General features: G+C 45.3%; 1 protein-coding gene across 1 annotated transcript; it reads left to right on the top strand.

The window, feature by feature from the left end:
* Positions 1 to 212: 212 nt before the first annotated feature.
* On the top strand, positions 213 to 25,895 carry SLC15A1 (solute carrier family 15 member 1; the record flags this gene model as incomplete). Its single annotated transcript, XM_080916785.1, has 22 exons — positions 213 to 227; positions 611 to 692; positions 790 to 931; positions 1,982 to 2,101; positions 3,147 to 3,246; positions 3,495 to 3,585; positions 5,468 to 5,551; positions 7,682 to 7,764; positions 8,887 to 8,973; positions 9,460 to 9,549; positions 10,994 to 11,038; positions 11,176 to 11,208; positions 11,293 to 11,381; positions 12,758 to 12,839; positions 13,974 to 14,093; positions 15,195 to 15,344; positions 17,030 to 17,079; positions 20,920 to 21,027; positions 21,160 to 21,271; positions 21,985 to 22,128; positions 24,863 to 24,970; positions 25,707 to 25,895. The coding sequence occupies 22 exons, from the start codon at positions 213 to 215 to the stop codon at positions 25,893 to 25,895; spliced, it is 2,124 nt and encodes a 707-aa protein (XP_080772911.1).
* Positions 25,896 to 25,940: the final 45 nt, after the last annotated feature.

Genomic DNA, 25,940 nt, shown 5'->3' with positions numbered 1-25,940 from the left:
TCAGGCATGGTTTCCTGAGCACGGGTTCTCACTTTTGAATCTCACAAGCATTGCCTGAGGAGGTCAGTCCCCCAACGCAGAAGCGGTGTGAGTCCTGTGTTGGGATTCCAGAAGATGCTAAGGCTTGTTGCTGTAGGAAGCCAGAGGGGCCGAAGCTAAGCCAAACCACTGTCGTAACTTGACTTTAATGTTGTTTTGCTTTTCTTTTAGGGATGTCCAAGTCTCTGGTGAGTATCCTTTGTCCTTCCCCAATGTTTTCATCCTGTAAGTTACCCAATATTTTGCTCCTCGTTTAACACAGATATGCTTTATTCAATCGACTCACGTATGCAGGGGATAGAGACGCTCCTGAGTTCTGCATGAGATGTTCTCAGCTTAAGGAATGCTGTTTATTTCCTTCTCCTGCTGGTTGATCTATCTCACTGCTGTCTTGACCTAAAGCTATAAAAAAAAAATCACAGTTCTGGTTCTGAACTGAACTGAGAATTGATTACATGTGAGGTGGATCTCTGTCCAGCGTGAACTTGTGAGGAGTGTGTTCTGGTGCTGGGGTGTGAGTGTGAACTTGTAAGGAGTGTGTCTAAATATTACTTCCCTGTTTGTGTGTCAGAGTTGCCTCGGTTACCCGCTGAGCATCTTCTTCATCGTGATCAATGAGTTCTGCGAAAGATTCTCCTACTATGGGATGCGAGGTAAGTTTCCGGCTCACCCTGCTGCTGCTTCTGTGAGAGGATGTGTTGCCTCAGCCTAACTCTGTTTCTCCCCCACCCTACCCCTGTCTGTGGAAAGCACTCCTGGTCCTGTACTTCAGGAACTTCCTTGGCTGGGATGACGATCTCTCCACGGCCATCTACCATACGTTCGTTGCCCTTTGCTACCTGACTCCCATTCTTGGAGCTCTGATCGCAGACTCCTGGCTGGGGAAGTTCAAGTGAGTGACTGGGACTTGCTCAGGACACAGAAGTGGGAACGGCGAGTTTTGTGATTTGGGGCTGGGGAAGATTCAAGAAAAAGAAAGTTGTAAGACACATGTGGCCTTGTTTCTACTTTGTATTGTGTTCCCAGCACTTAAAACACTGTCAATTCTAAGAGGTTGAGGTTTGGGGTTTTTTTTTTCTTTTTTGTTGTTGTTGTTGTTGCTGTTCTGTTTTGTCATTTGCTCACAGGCGTGCACACAGATGCACACACACACATGCACACACAAACATGCACACGCCCACTGTATCATTTTGAAATAGTGACAGGGACCCTGACTATCACTGGCGAGAGAAAGACTGCCTGATGCTCAGGTCTTGCTGCTGCAGGGTCGTGTGGCCTGTAGGTGGGAAGTCGTTGTGGGTAACTCACCAAAGCAGGGAGTGTCATGGGGAAATTATCAGGGAAAGTTTCTGGGGGACTTTATAGAGAAGGAAGATGTTCTTCTAGGTCAAAATGCTAACACAGGCAGGAGAAAGAACAGTTCGCTTTCTTTAAAGACGTCTGTAAAATTGCTCAGCCTTTACTCCTGAACAGCCACAACTACCAGGCACAGGCTTGGAACTTTTTCCTCGCTGTTTGAGAACAGCAGAGATTCGCACACTACGTTTTGATGATATTTAGTCTGACTTTCCTCCCGTCCGATTCCTCTCTTACCCCCACCACACATTCCCTTCCAATGTCTTGTTTGTTTGTTTTAACCCCAAGCACACTCAATGCTGCCAAGATTTTAAAGTCTGGTTGTCCAGAGCTACAAACACTCATTTCTGTGGTGGCAGAGGTAGGGGTGGAGGGAAGTTGGAGGGGGGTCCTCCCCCTTCTGCGCTCTAACCACAATTTCACTCTATGCGGCTATGTTCTCCCTATCCAAGAGTTCCCAATTTTACCAGGTTTTGAAAACTGGGTAGATCCATGACTGGGCTCTTTGACACTCTGCAGGACTAAGAATAGAATCGAACGGTTACTGTGACACTAACTAGGACTCTCCTGCCCTTTCTAAATACAGGACAATTGTTTCATTATCCATCGTCTACACGATCGGACAAGCAGTCATCGCCGTGAGTTCAATTAATGACCTCACAGACCACGACCACAATGGCAGTCCTGACAGCCTTCCTGTGCACGTGTGAGTCCAGGGTCGCCACTGCCCCACCCTCTCTGCTTGCTTAGTTGGCGATCTGATGGTTTGTCTTGTTTCTGAAATGCCCCCCAAGAGAACGGAGAAGTCTTCCTCCCTACTCAGTACTGTAGAGAAGGTGGCTCCGTGTTCTAATGTCTGCTCTCACTTTGAATAAGGTGGAGACATGCCATCCAGTGTACGGGTCATGTGAAGGTTTTTATGTTCCTAGTGTCTTCACTAGGGGAACATAACTCCTATAGACCTTGGCCTTCAACACCACCAGCTTTTCCCAATATCCTAAGACCTTTAGTTTCTCCCTGAAACCACAGCAGGTTGTTTCTAGCAACTCTACATTGTCTATTCTATTCTGAATTCTTGATAGCAAGGTCTATTCTTACTGGAGCTATTCTCCCCTACAGTGTGGCTTGGTGCACTAATTACAAAGCTTGCTTGTTTGCTGACTGCTTTTTAACACAGCATCTGAGTATGTATCCCAGGCTGGTCTAGAACTTGCTGTGTAGCCTGAGCTATACAGTCTCAAAATTCACCATGTTCCCACCTAAGCTCCCGTGTGCTCATTACACTCTGTCTCAGTTTCCCTGCCGTCCCATGGCTTTGCAACTGTACCATGTCATTATCACTAAGTGGCTATTAGGACTCTATTTCCATTGACATAAGGCTTGTGTTTGTTTGATTGACATCGGTGTGTCTGACATGCATGCTGAGAACTGAAGCCAGGGCCTGAGCTTACCGACCATTTACTCTACTCCTGAGCTCTGCACCCCACCTCTTAGCTAATATTTCATGTACTCATCCTTTCATTAGGAATGGTAAGGCTACCAAAAGCCCATACGCAAACCCTTGTTCAGATGTCAGGGCATTTTCAATTAAATATAAATGACGAAACAAAACACAGTGAGCACCAACTTCCGTGGCGTCCAGGTTTCACTCTACGCTCAGCCTGTGTTCTTCAGTGTTCTCATTGAGGGTGGAGACTACAGGGGACCTGGAGGACCTCCCACCTTGGCCTTAAACCACATCTTTTCCCCAGAGCTCTGTCCATGGTTGGCCTGGTCCTGATAGCCCTTGGTACAGGAGGAATCAAGCCCTGTGTGTCTGCATTTGGTGGCGATCAGTTTGAAGAGGGTCAGGTAAGACTGTGAACTGCACCAGAGCCAGTCAGTGGCTAACAGCAGGCCAGGGATCAAGAACCTTGTGTGTGAGTCCCATCTCCATCCTGGGGCGTGAGTCCCGTGTCTGTCCTAGTTTTTCGGGATGCCTGAAAGTAAGATGTTTGTTGACCAAACTAAGTCAGAAGCAAGTCCAGTTCTGAGGCCCTGCCTCCTCCCATGATTCCCAGCCAGATTGTCGTAACGTAACCATGCCCCTCCTGTGACAGGAGAAACAGCGAAACCGGTTCTTTTCCATCTTTTATTTGGCTATCAACGCGGGAAGTCTGATCTCCACAATCGTCACTCCCATACTCAGAGGTAAGAACCATCTGCTAAGAACTTGGGTTTTCTCTTTTTAATGATGAAAATGTTGGGCCAAAAGGCTAAATCTTATGGATGTGGTGGCGTACGCCTTTGGTCATAACACTGGGAGGCAGTAGCAGAAGGGTCTTTGTGAGATGGAGGCCAGCCTGCTCTATATAGTGAGTTCCAACCCAACCAGAGCTACGTAGTGAAACCCTATTCACAAACAAAACAAAACAAAACAAAGGCTTACTGCCCCAGCGTGATCTTTCCTCCACCACCCAAAACAAACATGACTCTAAGGCCCGACAGCATTTTATATAGGTTTATATATTAATTTCTCAATCCACAAACCCTCTACACAATAAGATTAAATCCAATGGACAAAGATTAAAAACTGCCCTTCTGTAAGAGACAAAAAGACCTATAGGACCCCTTAAGAATATTCATATCTACCTATTGCCAATTACGGCCACCAGGATCCAGGTCCGCTTTCTCCAGCTCCATCTTGATCCTCCTCCAAAATCTCTCTCCTCTTCCATTTTCCTACCTTTTCCCCGCCTACCTCTCCACTGACCAATCATGTATCACCTTAACACCAACCCACAAGACCTTGTCTTTTGCTTGTGTTTAATGGCCCATGCTGGGATAGTCATGATTATCTAAAGTGTAAACTTTTTTCTTCTATGCTCCATTCGACTCCCTGAACGACAGGGAGACTCCACACTATCCTTCTCACACCATTGATTTTTTTTTTTTTAATCTTAAACCTTTCAATGGGGAAAGACACCATTGACAGCGTTTGGGAAGACGTACAGCCGGATATGGTTACTTCTAGCCTTTTGCCTTTGCTCCCCATGGTGTTTCAAAGTTGGGAAGACAAAAGAAACTGAGTATGTGCCAAAGGTTTCTATCACTTCATTAGTGGGGAACTAGAAAGCCAGTGCCACCTGCTCAAGCAAGGATTTGATTGAAGGTGTTCAGTGCCCGAGGGACAGGGTCTTCTTTGTCATGAATGGGAATTGTGTGTAGTCTTGGACAGGAAATGTTTACCCAAACATCACTTTCCCCATAGTTAATGTTTTTTTTCCTCTGTACGATAGTGAAATATCTAGTTAAAGACAAGGCCAAAGTCTCTGTGGGATCCAGTCCTTTCAGGGTGTTTCTGGGAACCCCCTCTTTTGCTCTTACAAAGCCCCAACACTTTCCCTTATGAAGATGAAGATCTCAGAGCTAAGAGCACCCTCCATCAGACAGTGGCAAACCGTGGGTCAAGGACAGGAGCCTGGATATAAGCATCGTTTAGATTCTGTGCTTCCGCCATGGAGGCAGAGTGGAGGAGCCAAAGCCTGAAATAGTTACCGTCCAGCCCTTCCTTAGCTCATGACGTATAGCTGCCATGTGTTACAGGACACGTGTGACAGTGAGTGGAAGTGTGTCAGCTTGAATTTACTGAGTCCCACACGTTGGACTTAAAGTGTCCAGGTCACATTTTTCTCCATGAGTTAGACAGTTCACAGAATAGGGGCCAGTGAGGTGGCTAAGCCAGAAAGGGTGTTTGCTGCTAATCCTGACAATCTGAGTTATATTCCTGAACCCACATACTGGAAAAAAAAAAAGAACTAAATCATGCAAGTTGTCCTCTGACCTCTTACTGTACTCCATCCATACACAGAGACAGAGAGAGAGAATTAATTAATTAATTAATTAATTAAAAATATGAGTCTAATGAAAATCCTTAGGATGGGTTGCTCAGTTGACCATGACATCATTAAGACAAGAAGCTAAGTAAGTCCAGAGCACGAGGTAAAAACAATATAATCTGATCAGTGGGGCGTGTTTAGAAACGGGAGCGATGCACACACTAACAAAAACACAATGTGTTTTATCTCCTCAGTCCAGCAGTGCGGAATTCACAGTCAACAAGCTTGTTACCCACTGGCCTTTGGGGTTCCGGCGGCTCTCATGGCTGTTGCCCTAAGTGAGTATCAGTTGAGCTGGTACAAGCCCATGTCCAAGTCGGACTCCGTATTAATTATCATGGCTAATTTGTTAGTCTGTGTACTAGGATGTAACAAGAAGTATCACGAAGACCTTCCATTGGGCGTTTGGCATGTTCTTTCTCCTTCGAAGAGAGGAGACAGTGGGGTGGCCATCTTATATGAGAAATGAGATTCTGCAAGGCTTTTGAAGGAGAGGCATCAATGACTTGGACATTTGGGTCCATCCAAGCAGATGAGCAGAGGGAAGAGGCTGCTAGCACTCAGCCAGGGACTGAAAGTGTCTTAACTTCACTCACTGACACTGGTCATCAGCAGCTTGAGTAAAGAAACGCCAAGTTGGTTCAGTGGCCACCAAACGCCCCTGCTGGAATCTAAGTTCCATTACCCATTGTCCCAAGGGTTTCTACTAGAATCCTTTCCTGTTAGGAGGGATATAAGCACATAATAGTTATATCCATTTGCATGTGTGGTTTTATATCGATGGCTTTTTAGATTTCTTCACAGATTACAATATGCAGAATGGCAAGTTTCGTTATGACATATTTTATGCATAATTATTACTGTCTCTTTTTTACGTTCATGTTCCACTATCCCAGTTCTTCCTCATCCTTCTTGCTGCCCCCTTCCTGCACAGAAGATAGCGCCCTCTGCTTTCAGGAGATAGATAGATAGATAGATAGATAGATAGATAGATAGATAGACAGACAGATAGATGATTGATAAATGAGATAGGTAAATAGATGATTGATTGGTGATAGATGACTAGATAAAGAGATGATAGGTAGATAGATAGATAGATAGATAGATAGATAGATAGATGATAGATAGTAAATAGATAGATGATTGATAGATAGGTGATTGATAGATTAGATAGATAGGTAAATAGAGGATAGATGAGTTATTGATGATATATGACTAGATAAATAAATAAATGATTGATAAATGATAAGTAGATGATTGATAGGTAGATGATAGATAATAGAGAGATGATAGATGGTAGATAGATAGAAGATAGATGATAGACAGACAGACAGATGGACAGATGATAGAACCTAGATTCCATATGCATAAAGAATGTTCACATATGGTTTTGAACAGTTTTTGTTTGTTGTTGTCCTCACTTGAGGATATACAAAGACATAACCTGGGCTGTTCTAAGTGAAAGCTAGTGTGAGACGAACCCAGCCTGTGGTCCCCTCAAGTCCCCATAGCTTTTTCACACTTTCCCCGGGGTTGGTTTTTTGGTCTTTCCAGGATCAAATAGAACCATTTTTCACCTTTTCCTCTCATACTGAAACAGCTCTGCTTTGTTTTTGCTGCGACACAAGTGCCACCTTCACCCCTGCCCAGTATATCTTTTCTCTCCTGATTCTCCAAAGATGGCCACGCTCTTCTAAGGGCTTGTGCATGCTTCTCATGATTCTGAGCAGAGGATGGCACTTCAGTATATTCCCATTTAGCCTGTGTAAGTCGTTCTTAAGAAATAGATTCTACATCTTCCTGTGAAAGATCATAGGCATCTACAGCTCTTCTAGAAAGTTCTATGCTTGAATTAGGCTTTAGTTTGTCAAAAAGCTTAAAGGTTAATAAAAGCTGGCAAGCGGCTACCAAAGCCTTCTCAACAGGGGAAAAGAAAGCAAGTGATCCATCAATTCTCTTAAGTTACCAAATCATGGTTTTCGGTGATCAACAAACCTAGTGTCCGGTCTTGATACCTTTCTCCTGAAGAAAATTCCTTTTGCTGTTACAGCCAAACACCTTAGCACTGCCTTTATTGTCTCTGTAGAATAATGTGTTCTTGTGGCATGCAAAGGCATCTATGGCCTTTGTCTCTCTGTAAATAGCTAGGACTTGTGTTTAAGTAGCTGCACCGAGTCTAGGAGCCTCCTCATAGGGAGACTGATGGAGGTGACAGGCTTTAGCCCAAGCTTCCTGGTCCTCAGAGGTGCTGGTGGTCGCTAGAATTAGAAACAGGTCTTCATTTGTGAGGATGAAGACAAGTCTATAAGCAATGCCACGCCTCCCACCAAGGAGACCATGAAGATAGATGAGCATCTCTCAGACCACAGGGAGCTCTGCAGTGACGCCTCTTCTTCTGCCCTGTGCAGTTGTGTTTGTCCTTGGCAGTGGGATGTACAAGAAGTTCCAGCCCCAGGGCAACATCATGGGCAAAGTGGCCAAGTGCATCGGTGTAAGTGCTCTCTGCCCTCCCCCCTGCTCCTCCCCCTCCCTCTCCCTCTCCTTCCCTTTGCCTTCCTTCCCCCTCCCTTCCCTCCTCCTCCCCTCATCCCCCTCCCTCTCCTTCCCTCTTCCCTTTCTTCCTCCCTCCCGTTCCCTCCCTGCCCATCCCTTCCCCTTTTCCCCCTTCCTCCTCTTCTCCCTCCCCTCCCCTTCCCTTTTCTCTTCCTCCCCTCATCCCCCTCCCTCTCCTCCCCTCTTCCCTCCCTTCCTCCCTCCCTCCCCATCCCTTCCCCTCTTTCCCCCTCTTTCTCCATTTTCCCCTCCCCTTCCCCTTTCTTCCCTCTTTCTCCCCTCATTCCCCTCCCTTTCCTCTTCTTATTCCCCCTCCCTTCCCCTTCCATCTCCTTCTCTCCCTCCCTATTCCTTTCCATCTTTCCCCCTCCTCCTCTTCTCCCTCCCCTTCCCCTCCTGTTTTCCCTTCCTCCCTCCTTTCCTCCCTCTCACTGTATCACTCCAGAACTTTCCTCTACCTTCCACTTCCTTTAAATCAAAATTCAATTTTTAAAAAAGAAGAAAAATATCAACAAAGTTTTGATTGTTTTTTTCCCTTTAAGATTACTTTTTAGGGTACTTGGGTGTTTTGTCTTTATAAAACTTATCAACTAGAGCTCGGTGGTGGTGACACACACCTCGAATCCAGCCGAGGCATGAAGGATCATAAAGGAGGCAGACACAGGTGGATCTGAGTTCAAGGCCAGCCTGGTCTGCAGAGCATGTTCCAGGACACCCAGGGCTACACAGAGAGACCCTGTCTAGGGTGGGGGATCTGGAGTTGACTTTTATGTATTTTGTTTTTACTTGTTAATTCACTGCAGGTGTGTTGTTACATTTCTATTGAACGTGCTTTGCTAGGCAGGCTGTAGGGTAAAGTGCTGAGCAGGGGAGGCCATCCCAGGCATCTGGATTAGAGAGAGATTATGGACAAATGGAAGCAAGTGTGCCATGCTAGGACCCACGAGTGAAAAATGTGCCCTTTCCTCTGCCTGACCATTAAAAGGGAACTCATCGAAACTTTTTTTCCTGATGTAGTTGATTCTCTCTTAACATTTAATTTTTTTTTTCTTTCCTTCAGTTTGCTATCAAAAACAGGTTTCGGCACCGAAGTAAGGCATTTCCCAAGAGAGAACACTGGTTGGACTGGGCAAAAGAGAAATATGACGTAAGTAGGCCCCGCCTACTCCCGGAAGGGGGCTTGGAAGGAAAAGCACAGTGCAGAAACACAGGCAACACCCTCGGCCAGGTCTTCCCAATGCTCAACACTGTGCTCAATACAACTATGCACCGTGCTTTGAAGGACTTTAACAGAATGGTTATCATTTATTGGGGAGCAACATGGCCCCCTAGTAGCTGTCCACTTGGCTCATCTTCTGTTAGGCATAGGCCATGAGATCACATGACTTCAGTGGTAGTGACCTTGAGAGCTCCAGTGGTTAGGGAGTTCCTGTGGCTGCCTCCCAAATAGCTCTTCTCCCTCAGCCTCAACCATCACCTGTTTAAAATGTCTGGTTTCCTAAAGAAACCCACGTTCACACTCTTTAGACTGAATCGTCACCTCCCAGCTTGTCCCTAGATACAAACATCCCTAGTTGGCATCAGAGCAGCAACAGCTGTTGACTCCAGCCCTGGCTGATCTGTCCACCTGCAGGAGCGGCTCATCTCACAGATTAAGATGGTCACGAGGGTGATGTTCCTGTACATTCCACTCCCCATGTTCTGGGCCTTGTTTGACCAGCAGGTAATGTCTCTTGTTTGATCACAATGAAGTAAGTATGGCCACACACCCAGCGACACTGGGTGTTCAGCTCCCAAATAAATTCCCTTCCAGTGTCTTTTTATATATTGCTCATTTAGTCATTGTGTCTTACTGAGTTTATTGGTTAAAACGTATCCACATGTCTGTTGTGAACCAGTGGAGAAAATGAGGTTTGTTTCTGTAGAGTAACCCTGGGGAGATTTCCTCAGAGAGCATCTGGGACCCTTGCCGATCAGCACTGAGGGCAGAGTTTGTTCTACTGACCCAGCGAGGTAGAAGGTGTTGCCTTTGGAGAGATTTGTGGACTGTTTTAATTAAGAGGGCCTTGATTCTAATCTCCAGCTTTAAGATGGAATATTTAACCAGAAGTGCCCCATAGATTGTAAATGACTGTACACAAGTCCTCAAACTTGAAGCCGGTCCTGACCAGACCAGACTTATGGCTCTGTACTTTCTTTTTAATCGTCGAAGTATTCATACACATACACGGTGTCTTTTATCACATAAATACACCACTACCTCCTTTCAACCGCCCCACCCCATGTTCCCCTCAGCTTCATGTTCTCCTTCACTGCTGTGATTGTCACCTAAGTCCAGTTAGCACATAGATAGGACACCATCTGTAGGACATTCACTGGAATCCTACACAGTCATGTCAGATGACCCGGTACACCATACTTACTAGCCAAAGCAAGAAGATACTGCTTCTTCTAGAGACGGTGGGCGGGTGTGTGTCGTGTGCAGATAGGATAATTGGAAGGCTAGGCTCTCTGTGGGAAGGGTGGAGTTTGTGGAGCAAACTCATACTCCTGGTGTGTAGTATGCTGCAGCCTAGAAAGGGCAAAGCAGCCACCTTGGGTGTGGAAAGAGGCTGACGGGTGTCAGACAATACATATTAAGTCCCTGGTGACTGGTACAAACAGGGCAGGGCTGCCACTCTCCGGGGTGTCTCACAAGGGAAGCTGATGGGTTTATACTGATCCATTAAGCATTTAGTCGTCCATAAAAAAATCAGCACATCCTGTAAGAAACAGATGAACTGTAATTAGGCTGTCAGATTTAAGGCCACCGCTGTGATGAAGCGTTTAAAGCCCCTCCCTGGCTTTCACATGAAGGCGCCTTGCCTCTGTAATGTTCCAGCACCTGCAGAACACAGTGCGCTCACCCTGAGAGGTGATACACATTGTTTTATATCCCCGGAGGATAGCTCTGTCTCGGAGGTCCTTTGTGCATCCCAGGGTGCACCACTCACTGGCTTTTGTCTTCCTGGTTTGTGACAGAGCTGAGAGGCAGATTAGACGTTTATGACAACTTCAAACTCCCTAATATCTCCGTCCTGATGTAAAAGGTTTGGTGGTGGTTTATTGCATCCTAAAAAGCCACATTCCCCAGTGACACAATCAATGTGTGGATTTTTTTTTTTTAGGGTTCCAGATGGACACTGCAAGCGACAACCATGGCTGGGAAAATCGTAAGTTGGTTTGTCCCGGTCTGTCCCCTTCCTGGTCACCACTTTAGTCCCTTGGTCCTTGGTCCTTTCTTCTTCCCTTTCCTGTTTTTTTTTTTTTTTTTTTTTTCTCCAGTAAGATTTTGCCTCCTCTTTTTCAGGGAGGACTTGATATCCAGCCAGATCAGATGCAGGTAGGAAAAAAGGCTCAGCTCACTTTCCAAGGCCCACACATTCCTTGTGGCTGCACTAATGGCTCCTCTCCACTTCCTCTGCAGACTGTGAATGCCATCTTGATTGTCATCATGGTCCCCATTGTGGATGCGGTGGTGTACCCTCTCATTGCAAAATGTGGTTTCAACTTCACGTAGGTGGCTGTTTGCTATTTGGCTTGGGTTGACAGAGGTGCTGTTGGTGGATGTTTGGCTTGGGTTGACAGACATGCTGTTGGTGGATGTTTGACTTGGGTTGACTGAGATGCTGTTGGTTCAGGGCCTCAAAAATGTGCTTCTGAAAGCTCCCACCAACATGATGGGACATACATTTATTTGTTTATTTATTTATTTTACTGGCAATTGAACCTGGGGGGTTTTACACATCCTAGACGGATATTCTTCTACTGAGATAGAATACCAACGCCCTTTTCCCTATCTATTTTGAGACAAGGATGGCCTTAAATTCACTCTACAGCCTAGTTAGACCTTGAACTTGCAAGCCACCCAAGGAGATGGGATTATAGGCCTGTGCTACCAGGCTTGGCTGAAGATGAGATTTTCAAGGAAATAAAGTTAAGAGGTATTGGGGGTGGGAGATACCTCACTGGGTAAAAGTGCTTTGTTGAACAGGCATGAAGACCTGAGTTCAAATCCCTAGGATGTAAAATGCTAGGCATGGCAGTGTGCATCTGTAGGGAACAGAGACAGCCAGGTCTCTGGAGCTGTTGGCTGACCAGCTTAGCCAAATATGATGAGCTGCAGGTTCAGTGAGAAATCTGACATACTATGGCCTCCCTATGTGCACACGTGAACCTGTACATATTCATGCACATTTGCATGCAGCATACACACACACATACATACATACACACACACACATGCACACACACACATACATACATACATACATACACACACACATGCACACACACACATACATACGCACACACACACACATACACAGAGAGAAAGTGAGAGGGATAAAGAGAGCTTTAAAAAAAGATGTCTGTATGCAGTGTCTCTAAAAATGCCCTTTAAAATAAATAAAAATGCTATTAATGGAAGCCTGGGAAAAAATCAGCTGTGACCATAGGATTTGTAGAAGTTGAATGTGAAAACGTAAATAGGCATTCGATTTGCCCTCACTAGTCTGTCATGAATAGAAACAGAAAGGCAGAAACTCAGAGATGGCTCGGTGGTTAGGAGTGCTTGCCTCTCAAGCACACAGACCAGAGTTTCGATCCCAGCATCTACACAGAGCAGCTCACAAATGCCTGTGACTCCAGCTCCCGGGGATCTGACATCTTGTGGCCTCTGAGAGCACCCTCACACGTATGTGTGCATGACTCACGTTGACATGCACACATAAAATCCTAAAACAGTGAGAACATCAGCAGCGGATTCCAGAACAGCTGTCTTTGTAGGGAAGCCACAGGGATAGGAAGTGGGGAGGATTTTCCTTTAGGGCTTATTCCTGGTTCATCCTGGTGAAACAGGCTGGGGTTCACTTTTCCCTTGTCTTCATCAGCTCCCTGAAGAAGATGACAGTTGGGATGTTCCTGGCGTCCATGGCCTTTGTGGTGGCCGCAATTGTGCAGGTGGAAATTGATGTGAGTCTTCTCCTGGGTTCAGCATCTTCCTCCTCAGGGCTGGGAGGACTAGAGGAGACTCACCCACAGGCAATACTGGAGTAACAGCAGTAAGGGGAGAGGTGGGGCACTGTAGTCCATCAGTTAGCAAATGCTTCTATCAGTGTGAAGAATGGCTCCGTACCAAACCAATGGGCAGGCTTCGTTATGAGAAAGGATGGTGTGAGTGGCCCACCTATGATACGGTTTCTGTAACGGAAGATGAGCTCATGGGATTGCTCCCAACTCAGATTTGGTGAGAAGCTTGTCACTCGCAAACAGGCACCTAGGAGATGCGTAAACCATCTTCTTCATAGAAGAACACATTTTGGATTCTGATATATCTACTAAGGTGTAATTCCTAAATGGATCCTGATACCTGTTGGATGCTGCCTGCTGGGACTAAGACCTTAGTTCTTAAAGGCAGAGACTATGTGGTCCATAAAATTAGAGGAGATTCTCTCTGTATCTGTTTCTGTCGCCTCCTTTGTCTGTCTGTCTGTCTGTCTGTCTGTCTGTCTCTGTGTGTGTGTCTGTCTGTCTGCCTGCCTGTCTGTTTGTCTGTCTGTCTGTCTGTCTGTCTGTGTGTCTCTTTCTCTCACACATACACAATTCATGGCAGTGAACAAATTATAAATGAAATTTCCCATCTTAACCATTTCTAAGCATACAGCTCATACTGATCACACTGTGGAATGCTCACACACACACTTTCAGAACTTCCCCATCTTCCCAAACCAAACCTCTGTGCCAGTCAACGCCAACTCCCTGATCTGTCTTACCCAAGATCCTGTCGGGCCTCATTCTACCATCTGTCTCTGGGATGCTGCTCCAGGCAAACCACATGACCATGATCACGGAGCATTTACTCTTTTATGATTGGCTTATTTTATAATGCCCTCAAGGTTCGCCCGTTTTAGAGGATATAGAAAGATTCTTTTTGTTGTTAAGGCTAAATAAAGTTCTATTGCTGGGCAATGTGACCATGGGCTGAGCCAGCTCTTTGGCCCGTCTCCGGATGAGCTGTACATTGCGGAGGAAAATGTCTTCAGAGCTGAGGTGTCAGTGACCGTCTACTGGAGTCCTCACTGTGGGTCTCTTCTTTCTTTATCTCAGAAAACTCTTCCAGTCTTCCCTGGTGGAAATCAAGTCCAAATTAAGGTCTTAAACATTGGAAACAATAACATGACAGTGTATTTTCCTGGAAAGAATGTGACAGTTGCCCAAATGTCTCAGGTAAGTAGGAGGAAACTGGACCTCGTATTTCATCTTCCCACCCGACTTATAACGGAGCTCCGAGGAGCTGTTCTCATTGGAGAACAAACCCCAAAGGCAGTCCAAGATTAGCACATGTAAATGTCCACCTCATAGCACTTTCTAAACCCGTGGGTCTCTAACTTGAGTGTGGGTGCTGATCACTCGGCACTTTCAACAGCAGGGAAGGCCCATGGTTTTAAACAGAGGTGCTGAGATCCCTGAGGAAATGCTGGGTAGTCTCTATAGACAGTTCCTTGTTATTGCAAACTAAGAGTGTGCTACTGGCACTTGATATATAGAAGCCAGAGGTGTGGTGCTCTGTCTCAAAGCCAAGAATTATCTGTCCTCATATACACAGTGCTTCTGTGGAAAACCCTGCTCTAGAGGTCATTGCCCTTGTCCTCTGGTTCCCAGCCTTGAGTCTGGTCACATAGAGAGCCTTGGTGTCTTACCCCTGTGGTGTGGGCTCATATACTCTCATTCATACAGTCTCATTGGTCTCACCAGAACCTTTGCTTCCCTTTTGGTGCTTTAAGTATATGGGTGTTTACCTAAAAAAATGACTGTTCACCATATATGTGCCAGGTGCCCTCAGACCAGAAGAGAACATCAAAACCCTTGGAAATGGAATTGTAGGTGGTTGTGATTTACCGTGTGGATTATGGGAATTGAACCTAGGTCTTCTGAAAGAACAGCTACCTCAACTCTTGAGACATCCCTCGAGCCCTAGTTCCCTGGTACTGTTCTGTACTATAGAACTATGTTTATAGTACTATATGGTACTATAGGATATATTTATAGTATACAGTATGATAATATTGTAGTATAATGTAGAATATTTATAGGACTATAAATGATGTTCACAGCATGTGTTTCCTTAGGGAAAAACAAAATTGCAGGGTAATTCCTGTGGTAATATATGACAGTGTCCGTGTGATAGGAGGTCAGGTATTAAGTCCCTACAAGGTTTTCTGGATGTGTGTATGACCATGAACTTGGCAATGTGGGATTGCTATCTCCTATGACAGGACAGTGTCCAGGCACACAGTGGTAACTCTGCCTTCTTTCCTCCACCTCCAGACAGACACATTCATGACTTTTGACATAGACAAGCTGACAAGCATAAACATGTCTTCTCCCGGGTCCCCAGGAGTCACTTCAGTAGCTCATGAGTTTGAGCAGGGTCACCGGCACACCCTTCTAGTGTGGGACCCCAGTAAATACCATGTGGTAAGTACTTGACAGTTCAGCTGTCCCTTGGCTATTTGCAGTATTGGAGACATGTTTTTAAAATGTCTTAAGACTTTATTTTATGAGTATGAGTGTTTATTTGCTTGTACATATGTGTCCTACATGGGTACTTGTAGGTCAGAGACAGCATCCAGGTCCCCAGGAACTGGCGTTACAGAGAGTTGTTAACCACCATGTATGTGCTGGGAATTGAACCCAGGTCCTCTGAGAGAGCAGCCAGTACTCTAAACCACCGAGCCATCTCTCCAGCCACAGGGCACAGTTTTGTATTGGCGTGACTTTGCTTTACCAATACTGAGCACTGTTTTAGGCAATCTTCAAACTTTTGAGAAGCATAAGACATTTGACTCCCAGGTCTGGCCGGTGGAGAAAAAGGGTTACAGTTAATTATAATTTACAAATAAAACTAGGAACCAGCCGTGGTGGTCCATACCGTTTTTTTTTTTTTTTTTTTTTTTTTTTTTACAGCTCTCAGGAAGCAGATGCCTGGATTATATAGGAAGACCCTATCTTAGCTAAGCGTAGTGCCAGACAGCTTAGATTCCAGCACTCAGGAAGAAGATAGAGGAGGTTCTCTTTGAGTTTCAGGCTGGCCAAGGCTACACAGTGGGACCATGTGTAAAAAAAAAAAAAAAAAGAAAGAAAGAAAGAAAGAAAGAAAGAAAGAAAGAAAAAACCAAAAATTTAAAAAATATAAAGGTAAATAAACAATAATGTAACTGTGTTGTGTGTGCCCATGCTGTGTGTGCATGTACTCCCCCATGTACATATGTAAGTCACATGAACACATATGCACATTCTCAGACTTTGAGATAACGTGCTTAACATATCTTTAATTGTAGTAATATTTTTAAAATGTGCACCTATAAAAAATATGGTATATACGCCAGATACAGGCGTGTAGGTGTGTCATTTGGTACAGGAAGAGTTGATCTGAACAAAGGAACCTCAGGCTGTCTGCCAGGGGATTTGAGTGAGAATGTAGTGTTCTCATCCATTTGCTTAGTGAGGAAGCTCTTGGGTGGCTTGTTCTATGGGGCAATTGTGCAGCCTGTGGCCCACAGACTAACATACTCCAGCAGAGCTGCTGCAAATGTGGTCTAGCAACAACACGCTTGCCAGATTTATTTTGCAGTAGTTTTCCTGATTCATCTGCACAGCCCTCAGATGCAAACTCCACATTGACAATACGGTGTTGCCATGTCCGAAGGTCAGGCAAACTAAATTACTAGAGAGTCATACCCTTTGGGGCCAATGACAATCGAAGATCAATAATTGGAGAAACGTGTGTTAGCCTGGAGGGAAACAGGAAGAAGTCGAGCCCTTAGCTCCCCAAGACAAGGGCCAGAATCATGTGCTGAAAGTCTGAAGTGCTAGTGTGAATTGATTCTAAGAAGCTAAGTATCAGGAAATTGTATTTATCTGTTTATTCACTGTATGTGCGTCTGTGTTTATATATGCACATGGTGGGCACATAGGAGAGGGGTAGATCCGTGCCACGGCGCATGCACAAAGGTGAGAGGATAACTGTATGAGGTGGATGCTCTCCTCCCGCCTTCTCAGGGATTGCACTCAGAGAACCAGGCTCACACCGCAGGCGTCCCACACACTGAGCCATCTCTCTGCCTTGGAAACAGTTTTATATTATTTCTTCTCTCTCTTAGGTCAAAGATGGTCTTAACCAAAAGCCAGAGAAAGGGGAAAACGGAATCAGGTATGGAGATTTCTTTTGAAACTGGTTCTCCTCGAGTCTAACGGAGCTTAGCACATTCCTTTAACTGAACCCAGTTGTAGCGAGGGTGTGAAAGTGTCAAGTGTGTACCAAGAACACAAGGTTGGTTCAACCAACATAATTCATAACTTAGAGAAGAAAGCCCACATTGTATTATCAACTGGTGATTTGAATTCAGCATTCATCCCATGACACACAAAAAAGCTAGCCTTTACCTGGTCACTAAGTGGCTAGTTAGTTACAGTGTCAGGGCATCAATGGTCCTCCTGCGGACCACTTTTCCTCCATGCTGTGTGAGACCTACCAGAAGCACATGCTGTCTAGCCCCTCCAGACACTGTGCCCCGGAGACTGTCTTTCCTGGATCCTGTGGTGTCTTTTCATTTACCCCCGCAGGCCTGAAAATGCCCTCTCCTCTCACACATGGCTGTAAAGGCCCAGAGGTCTGGAGACTTCTCTGTTGGCTTCTGACTTGCAGGCACCCACTTCTAATGGTCAGCTTCTCACCAAGTCTCTGGTGTCTTAATCTTTGGTTTTGATAGTCCCAGATTTTTCTCCAGGGTAACGAAAATTAGTGTAATTAATCTCACCAGCACAAGACCTTTGCTTTTTGGTTCCTTCTCTCGTTTTCTCTGTTCCTGGCTGTGTGAGGCTCAGGCCAAAGTGCCACGCAGCCTGGTGACACAGTTAAACAGAAATTCATGATTTTCTAGTTCCTCTGGCTGGAGGTCCAAGATGAAGGTGTACTGAAGACCGGTCTCCTCTGAGGCCCCCCTCCTTGATTATCGATAGCCTTCTTCTTTCTCTTTGTATGTCTGTAACTTAATCTCCTCATGTAAGGACACTAATCGATCATGTCACATTAAGGGATCCCAACAGCTTCTTTTTCTTTCTTGAGGCCTTTTCTCCAGAGAAAGTCACATTTTGAGGTATCACAGTGACACCTCTCAGTCTGTAGTCCTTCCTTTGGATATTTGTAATTGTCTGTCTTGTCCTATACAAGGCATGTGCACACATATGTACATACATACACATACATACACACACACTTACATACATACACACATACAGACAGACACATACATATACACACATACATACATACATACACACACACACACACACAGCTACCTTTGTGCTTTGATTTGAACTAGACCCATATCTGGGGTTTCATTTTGTTCTCAGAACACATTTTCTTTCTTTTTTTTAAAGAGATTTATTTATTGTATATAAGTACACTGTAGCAGTCTTCAGACACACCAGAAGAAGGCATCAGATCTCATTACAGATGGTTGTGAGCCACCATGTAGTTGCTGGGATTTGAACTCAGGACCTTTGGAAGAGCCGTCAGTGCTCTTGACCATTGGGCCATCTCTTCAGCCCAGAACACATTTTCATTGCTTAGATTTCTTTAGAAATGCTTCTTAACATTGGAAACTTTGGAAATAGATCAGAAGCGCTTTGCAGTTGAGTAGCAACACCAAATCCTTCACAGAAGGAAAAGATTCGATTATTTCCGTAGTACCTGAAGACAGCACTAAAGTTCTAGAAAACTAGGACAGACTGATGGGCAGACTTTAAAGCCTCCACAAAAATCAGACTTCCCGACTAATGTGTAAATTAAAGGAAGGAAATACCAAATTTCAAGCAAATACATTTTTACATTACACTATCAGCAAATTGAGGCCTTGTCATCCTTTTAAAAAGAAATAGGCAAGTATTTAATCAAAAATAAGCCGAGGGGCTGAAGAGATGGCTCAGCCAGCCATTGTCAAGAGCATTTCCGGCTGTGGCAAATACACTGAGCCCAGAACCCAGAACCCAGAGCGGGTAGCTCAGCTCACAACCCTATATCTCCAGCTTCAGGCGATCAGAACTCTCTGGCTGCTGCCGACATCCACACACGTGTGCCACACACACAGAAGCACATACACGTAGATAAAATAATAATTAAAAAAAAAAAAGTAAGTCCAGATCACACCTTTAATCCCTGTACTCGGGAGGCAGAGGTGGGCAGATCTCTGAGTTTGAGGCCAGCCTGGTCTACAGAGTGAGTTCCGGGACAGCCAGGGCTACACAGAGAGACACTGTCTTGGAAAAACAAAAATAAAGAAAGAAAGAAATAACTTTCAGAAACTGGTTGATAATTTGATCTTGCTTTCCACTGCATTTTAACACTGCATGTTGCTATCCGCCGCATATCTACAAACAGTGTTTTGCTTGGCACGTTTTAAAGGAGAATAATATAAAAGTTATTGTCACAGGCATATATTCTGTAAAAATGTTATAAATAATACATGTCAGTTTAATATTTGACTGTTTTTACATCTGCGGTTCCTGTCTGTACTTGGCCACACTAAAGCCTTCCTCTGTATAGATACACCATAATTTTCTACCCATCTTTATTCAAGGGAATTTAGGTTATTCCTAGTCTTTCTTTTTTTAAAAATGACCGTAGTCTGTGTTTTTACCTATTTCTTTGCCTATGTGTGTAGTCTGTCCATGGAAGTGGTCTTGGATTTTTTTATCACATTTGGTAAAATATGTTGAATCTGGATCATATATGAACATGGTACCCAGGTGACTGAAAAGATGGCCCGAGTTAAGACTGGGGAACAACTCTGCCTGAAGACCTCAGTGTAGTTCCTAGAACCCAAGCCAAGTGATTCATAACTGCCTAACTCCAGTTCCAAGGCATCTGAAGCCCTCTTCTGGCCTCTGAGGGCACCTGCATGCACACACATGCACGTACACACTCACACTAACATACACGCACACATGCATGTACGCACACACACAAATAAATAAAGTGTTGATATGGAATCCCTTTTTAAAAATTTCATGTGTACTTACACCATTCTATCAAATAAATATGTGCCAGGAAGCTGGTGAAACGGTCCCTGTATTTTAGAGACGGGGTTGTCTTTATAGTACTTAACTGTCCATCATTATTAGCCGATCTGCCATGATCTGTCATCTGCCTATCTGGTCGGCAAAACAAATGGCTCTCCCTCGAGGCAGCAACATGCCCACCCCTGGAGCAGTATAAGAACTTCGGGGGTCTTCTCCAGCACAGAGCATCTGAAGAAACATTTGTGCCATCTGTTCTCCCTGTGACATTCCGTACGGTCCTAGGAGGGCAGGCGGCTCGCTTGCCCTCTCCTGGGGTTTTAGCAAGGGGACTTGCTAGGGCTAGAAGCCTTGGGATGAGGGCCAAGGCCTTTCAGGACCCATTCCCCTCTGCATTCCAGCAGAAACTGGCCAGCACCACTCCAGAGCTACACAGCCCTCCCCCATCTGAGAGCAGCGTCTCAGAACAGTCTCCTCCCATTGAGTTAGGAGGCTTCTTTCTCTCAGATCTTGCATCCATCCCGCCCCCCCAAGCTCTCAGAGGTAACCAAAATGGCAGCTTCTCTCCTTCCAAGGGAAGCTTTGCCTGTGGCTGTCTTCCAGCAACTTCTATATTTTGTACGTTCACATGTTGAGGAAACAGAGGAAACACCTCTGAAACTTTCCACTCAAGCAGCACAAAAGTGTGGCTCCCTTCCAAAAAGAAAAGGAGTCAGTTACTATTTCCATGACTACCTAGTGGGTTCCCCTGAATATCAGGAAACTAGGCAACGCTTCTGAGCCCTCGGCGTAGTTCCTGGTATGGATAGGTATTCTTGGATAAATTATTTTAAGGGTGTGCTCAGGAGTGGGTGGACAAGAACTGTAAGAACGACTTTCTGTCTCAAGACCTAGGGAATCTCTCGCAGGCGTGTGTGCCCTGGGATAAATTATTCTATGATTTAGTTACAGGACAGATGGTTTTCTGTTTCAGATTTGTCAGCACCCTGAACGAGATGATCAGTATCAAAATGAGCGGGAAAGTGTACGAAAACATCACCAGTCACAACGCCAGCCAGTATCAGTTTTTTCCCAACGGCAAGTGAGTACCTTCACCAGGCAACTTCCTCCCAAACTCAAGCCTGTCTCGTCTTTTTCTTAAGGAAAATAAAAATGGAGATTTTAATACCAAGAACCATAACCCCTGTTATTCTTTTGTTTTTTTTTTTAATAGAAAAAACTACACAATAAATACCACAGAGGTTTCACCAAACTGCACAACTGAGTTCACATCCTCCAGCCTTGACTTTGGCAGCGCGTACACCTACGTGATCAGCAGAAGGGCGGTTAGTAGGTCATCCCACCACGGCCCAGTCAACCTTGGCTGGCCTGAATCCTCAGACACTCGAGACGAGCTCATGATTAGTTAGAGGATTAGTATCTGTGAATGGTCTTAGAACTAACGCTCTCGTCATGAGTCCGTTGTTATAGTGTGTGTGTGAGAGAGAGAGAGAGATGGGGGGAGAGGGTTGGAAGATGAGGGAGAAGGGGGGGGGGAAACAGGGGGACAGGGAGGGAGAGAGAGAGAGAGAGAGAGAGAGAGAGAGAGAGAGAGAGGGAAACAACCTATAGGAGACTGCTCTCTTTCTACTGTATGAGTCTCAGGAATCAAACTCGGGTTTTCAGGCTTAGTGGCAAGCACCTTTCCCCACTGAGCCAGCCCACCAGATCACCACCAGATCACCACCGGATCACCACCGGATCACCACTGGATCTCTGTTATTGTTGGCTTCGGCAGACTTAGTTACACTTGTTTAAAGTTCCCTTTGGCCAATATTTGATGCTTCCTTCTGGGTCATGTGACTTCAGGACTGAGTGCTTTCCAGGGGTTTTAGCTGGCAGGCTCTCAACACCGCAGTTAGGTTTAAAACGGGCAGGGACTATGTGAATTGCCTGTGTAGCCTCAGAAGGTCAGCTCAGTGTGTCCATGTGAACGGTTGTTATTCTAAAGCGTATCTCTGCCTTTCTCAACTGCCTGCTTGGCGCTTTGATGGTCCAGAGCGATGGCTGCCTGGAAGTGAAGGAATTTGAAGACATCCCACCCAACACCGTGAACATAGCTCTGCAGATCCCACAGTACTTCCTTCTCACCTGCGGCGAGGTGGTCTTCTCTGTCACAGGACTGGAGTTCTCTTATTCCCAGGTGTCTTGTTTCTTGTTCCTTCCTCCCTGCTGCTACCTGCTGCCCTCAGGGGAAAAAAAATGCCACTGACCTTGGTTTGAATCTGGGATATGTGTATGCTTAGGGGTTCTTTAGTTGTTCATTTTATAAGACAGGGTCTTAGTACGCAGCCCATACTGGCCTCCAATTCATCATTCTCCTGTCTCAGGCTTTCAAATAGAATGGTAGGCATGTGTCTTAGTCAGGGTTTCTATTCCTGCACAAAACATCATGACCAAGAAGCAAGTTGTGGAGGAAAGGGTTTATTCAGCTTACACTTCCACACTGCTGGTTATCTCCAGAGGAAATCAGGACTGGAACCCAAGCAGGTCAGGAAGCAGGAGCTGGTGCAGAGGTCATGGAGGGATGTCACTTACTGGGTTGCTTCTTGGTCATGACATTTGTGCAGGAATAGAAGCCCTGACTAAGACAGCATGAACCACCACTTATGGCCTGTTTATAGTCTTTTTTCCCCTTAAGCATCATGGTTACTTTCTCCTGCTGTGATAAGAAACCAAAGCTAAAAGCAACTGATACAGTGATACACTTTTACTCTGGGTTATGGTTCTGACCAGAGTCCATCTTGGCAATGAGGCTAGCAATAAGCAGGCAGGGCAGAAGCTGGGAGTGCAAACTCTGAGCCACAGGCACTGAGCAAAGAGAGTGAGCTGGGAGTGGCTCAAGGTTTTAAACTCTCAGAACCCACCTCCAGGGACACACTTCCTCCAGCAAGGCCAAGTATACCAATGCCCAATCTTATGTGGGACATTTCTCAAATGACCAGAGGTGTCTTCCACAGAACAAGGACTATGAGATCAATAATGTCTTTACTCAGTAGGACCATATATATATATATATATATATATATATATATATATATATATGCTGTCTACCTATCTCTATATATAGATATATAGATAGTAGATTTCTATAAAGTATATATAGATATCTATTGATAGTAGATATCTATATATCTACAGATATATAATCACACTAGACACAAGACTAGAGTCCTAAGGAAGGTACAACAAACCGAGGTCTGCTGCCAGGGTCCTTAGTAGCAGATTCTGCGTATTTTATAATGCCTAAAAGGCAGCATCTAAGTACTTACTTACCAATAGGTCAGTGTCCTGGTTATATTTAAGGTCCAGTTGGAATCTCCTTGTTCCTCCCAGTGACATCATCCAATCAGATGTACTGCTAATAGCCAGTGTAACGCCCTATTTCTGAGGCTAGGTTGAGAGCTCAGTTGATAGAGTGCTGACCTCCGGTGACCCCTGCACTGGGAAGGCCAAGGCACAAAAGCACAAAGCAAGTTCAAGGTCATCCTTGGCTGCACAGTGAGTCTGGAGGTCAATGGAGACATGTAACACTTTACCTCAGAAAAACTGGTATCTTTTTTTTTCTTTTAAGTATATTGGGCTAATTAGACAAATTTTATTGGTACAATTAGAGCTTCAATGTCTAAAGCATTTGTCAGAACTATAGCTAAAGTCATTGCATGCTGTGCATCTTCTTCCTCGGTGTCTGTAATGGTTGGCATGGGCTGGGTTACCTCTGTCTGGGAAAGGCCATGCTGTGACAGGTGGGGAGAGCCTGAGGAAGTAACATGGGGGGCGCAGCAGGGATACTACAGAGGAGTGCACACAGTAGTCTTCCTTTGGGGAGAGTGTGGCTTTGCCTGGAATCTTGTGAGACAAAGTCTTGTTCACCTGTAGATCTGCCCATGTTACTAGGACAACACTCTGTGGAGAGAGGTATCCTGCCTCAGGGATGTTTTCCTGTCTTTTCACATGAGTTATGTCCATCCTGACCTCTGCTTTCTCTGGACTCATAAACACACTTACATCGGGAACAGGGTCAAGCCACGTAGCTGAGGGCATCCTCAAGCATCTTTATGCCTCAACCTCCCAAGTGCTGCCCTATAGGAATGAGACACCATACCTGGTCATTTAGAATATTTTCAAGAGGTAATAGTTGTGCACAGCCTACGTTTGACGGTAAATTTGATTTTTTTAAGTAAATGTGTAATGTGTAAAAGGTGGTGTGTAGGTCTATGTTAAGTCGATATATGATTGGACAGGAAAGAGATAGGCAAGGAAAGGTCTAGAAGTGGAAGAGGAGGTAGGAGGCAGAGATTGGGGGGAGGAGATTCTGGGAGGAACAAAGATGGAGGCAGATGTGTATGTTTCTCTTGGCGCATCTCTCCATAAATAAGGTTGTAATGAATGTTTTATAAGGGATGGAATCCTACAAGATCATTTGACTTATTTAGGTTGGCAAAATATATTATACCTATTGGATCAGAGTAGTTTGGTGTGCTCTTTGATGTGACTACTTAATTGAGTTCAAAGGGTGTAGTGGCGGAATGCATAAAGCCTGCCACAGAGTTGGGATGTGTGTGTCTAAGGCTTGGCAACAACACACCAAGGGGAAGTGAGTGAAAACAACACACCGCTTGTACCCAGGACAGAAGCAGCAGGGGTGGTAGAGTGAACCTGAGTTCCTAGAGGCGGCTTAGAGCACTAAGTTAGAAATCCCTGTAGTGCCAGATGGCCCCTGGGGAGCTGGCAAAGAACCGGATAAAAGGTTAGCCATCTCTTTATTATTTACCAAAGCTGACCTCCAAGCACTTGAGCGGTGCTTGGAGGGGGTGAGGTTGTCCCGGCCCGAAGTGGGAATCCGGGTTGTGATGCCTTCTGCTTTGCTTCCACAGGCTCCATCTAACATGAAGTCCGTGCTTCAGGCAGGCTGGCTTCTAACCGTGGCGGTCGGCAATATCATCGTACTGATTGTGGCTGGGGCCGGCCACTTCAGCAAGCAGGTGCCTGTTTTCTTCTCTATTCCTGTTTTTGAGCCAGGGTCTTATGTAGCCCATGTTGCCCTCAACCTTGCCATGTAGATGATGGCGTTGAACTTCTAGTCTTCTTGGGTTATTAATGGTCTTCACCACGACCCTCCCTAACTACCTACAAATATGTGTCCGTCTGAGTCAGTGGCAGAATAGCATTGCCAGACCTCAGCTAGAGTTATCAGCACTGGGCAAAGTCTGCAGGTTTCTGTTACTTGGAAACCAATACCAGGTTTGCCACAAGATGAAGTCCATATACCCCAATGGGGTCCACTATCAAAATCAGAAAACAAACAACAACAAACCTGCCATCAATTCTGTGAGTTCAGCTCAATAGCCCTGAACTAGTCATATGGGCTGGGGTACAACTCCATGGAATTGCCTCGCATTTCCTAGCACGAGGCTCTAGGTTCTAGCCCAGCACTGGAAGGAGAGAAAAGAAAAGAAAACCACATTCCTTGTGCAGAAACTCCACAGCTAAGAAATTCAGAAAGTTTCTCTTATCTTCCCAAAAGTCTTGTTTCCCCACCCCATGTTAGCAGGATACAATGGCCCCTGAGCGTTAGAGAAACTTAGGACAGTGTTTCTGTTGGGGGCTGACATCTCCATCAAAGTGCCTTCCACCTAGAAGTATCAAGAAGATATGCGTGTGGCGTTATGTCAACGTGACCTGTGTGTGTTCGTTTTCTTGCCCCTCTGATTCCTGCAGTGGGCTGAGTACATCCTGTTCGCCTCCTTGCTCCTTGTTGTCTGCGTGATATTCGCCATCATGGCTCGATTCTACACCTACGTCAACCCAGCGGAGATTGAAGCACAGTTCGACGAGGAGGAGAAGAAAAAGGGCGAAGGAAAGGAAAACCCGTATTCTGCGGAACCTGTCTCACAGACAAACATGTGAGAGATAGGCAAGTGGAGAACGCACCAAGTCCAGCATGCACTCTGA

Source organism: Micromys minutus, assembly GCF_963924665.1.
Source record: "Micromys minutus genome assembly, chromosome: 5".
NCBI lineage: Eukaryota > Metazoa > Chordata > Mammalia > Rodentia > Muridae > Micromys > Micromys minutus.
Note: the sequence above shows the minus strand (reverse complement) of the source record. Positions and strands in the feature narration are given on the sequence as shown.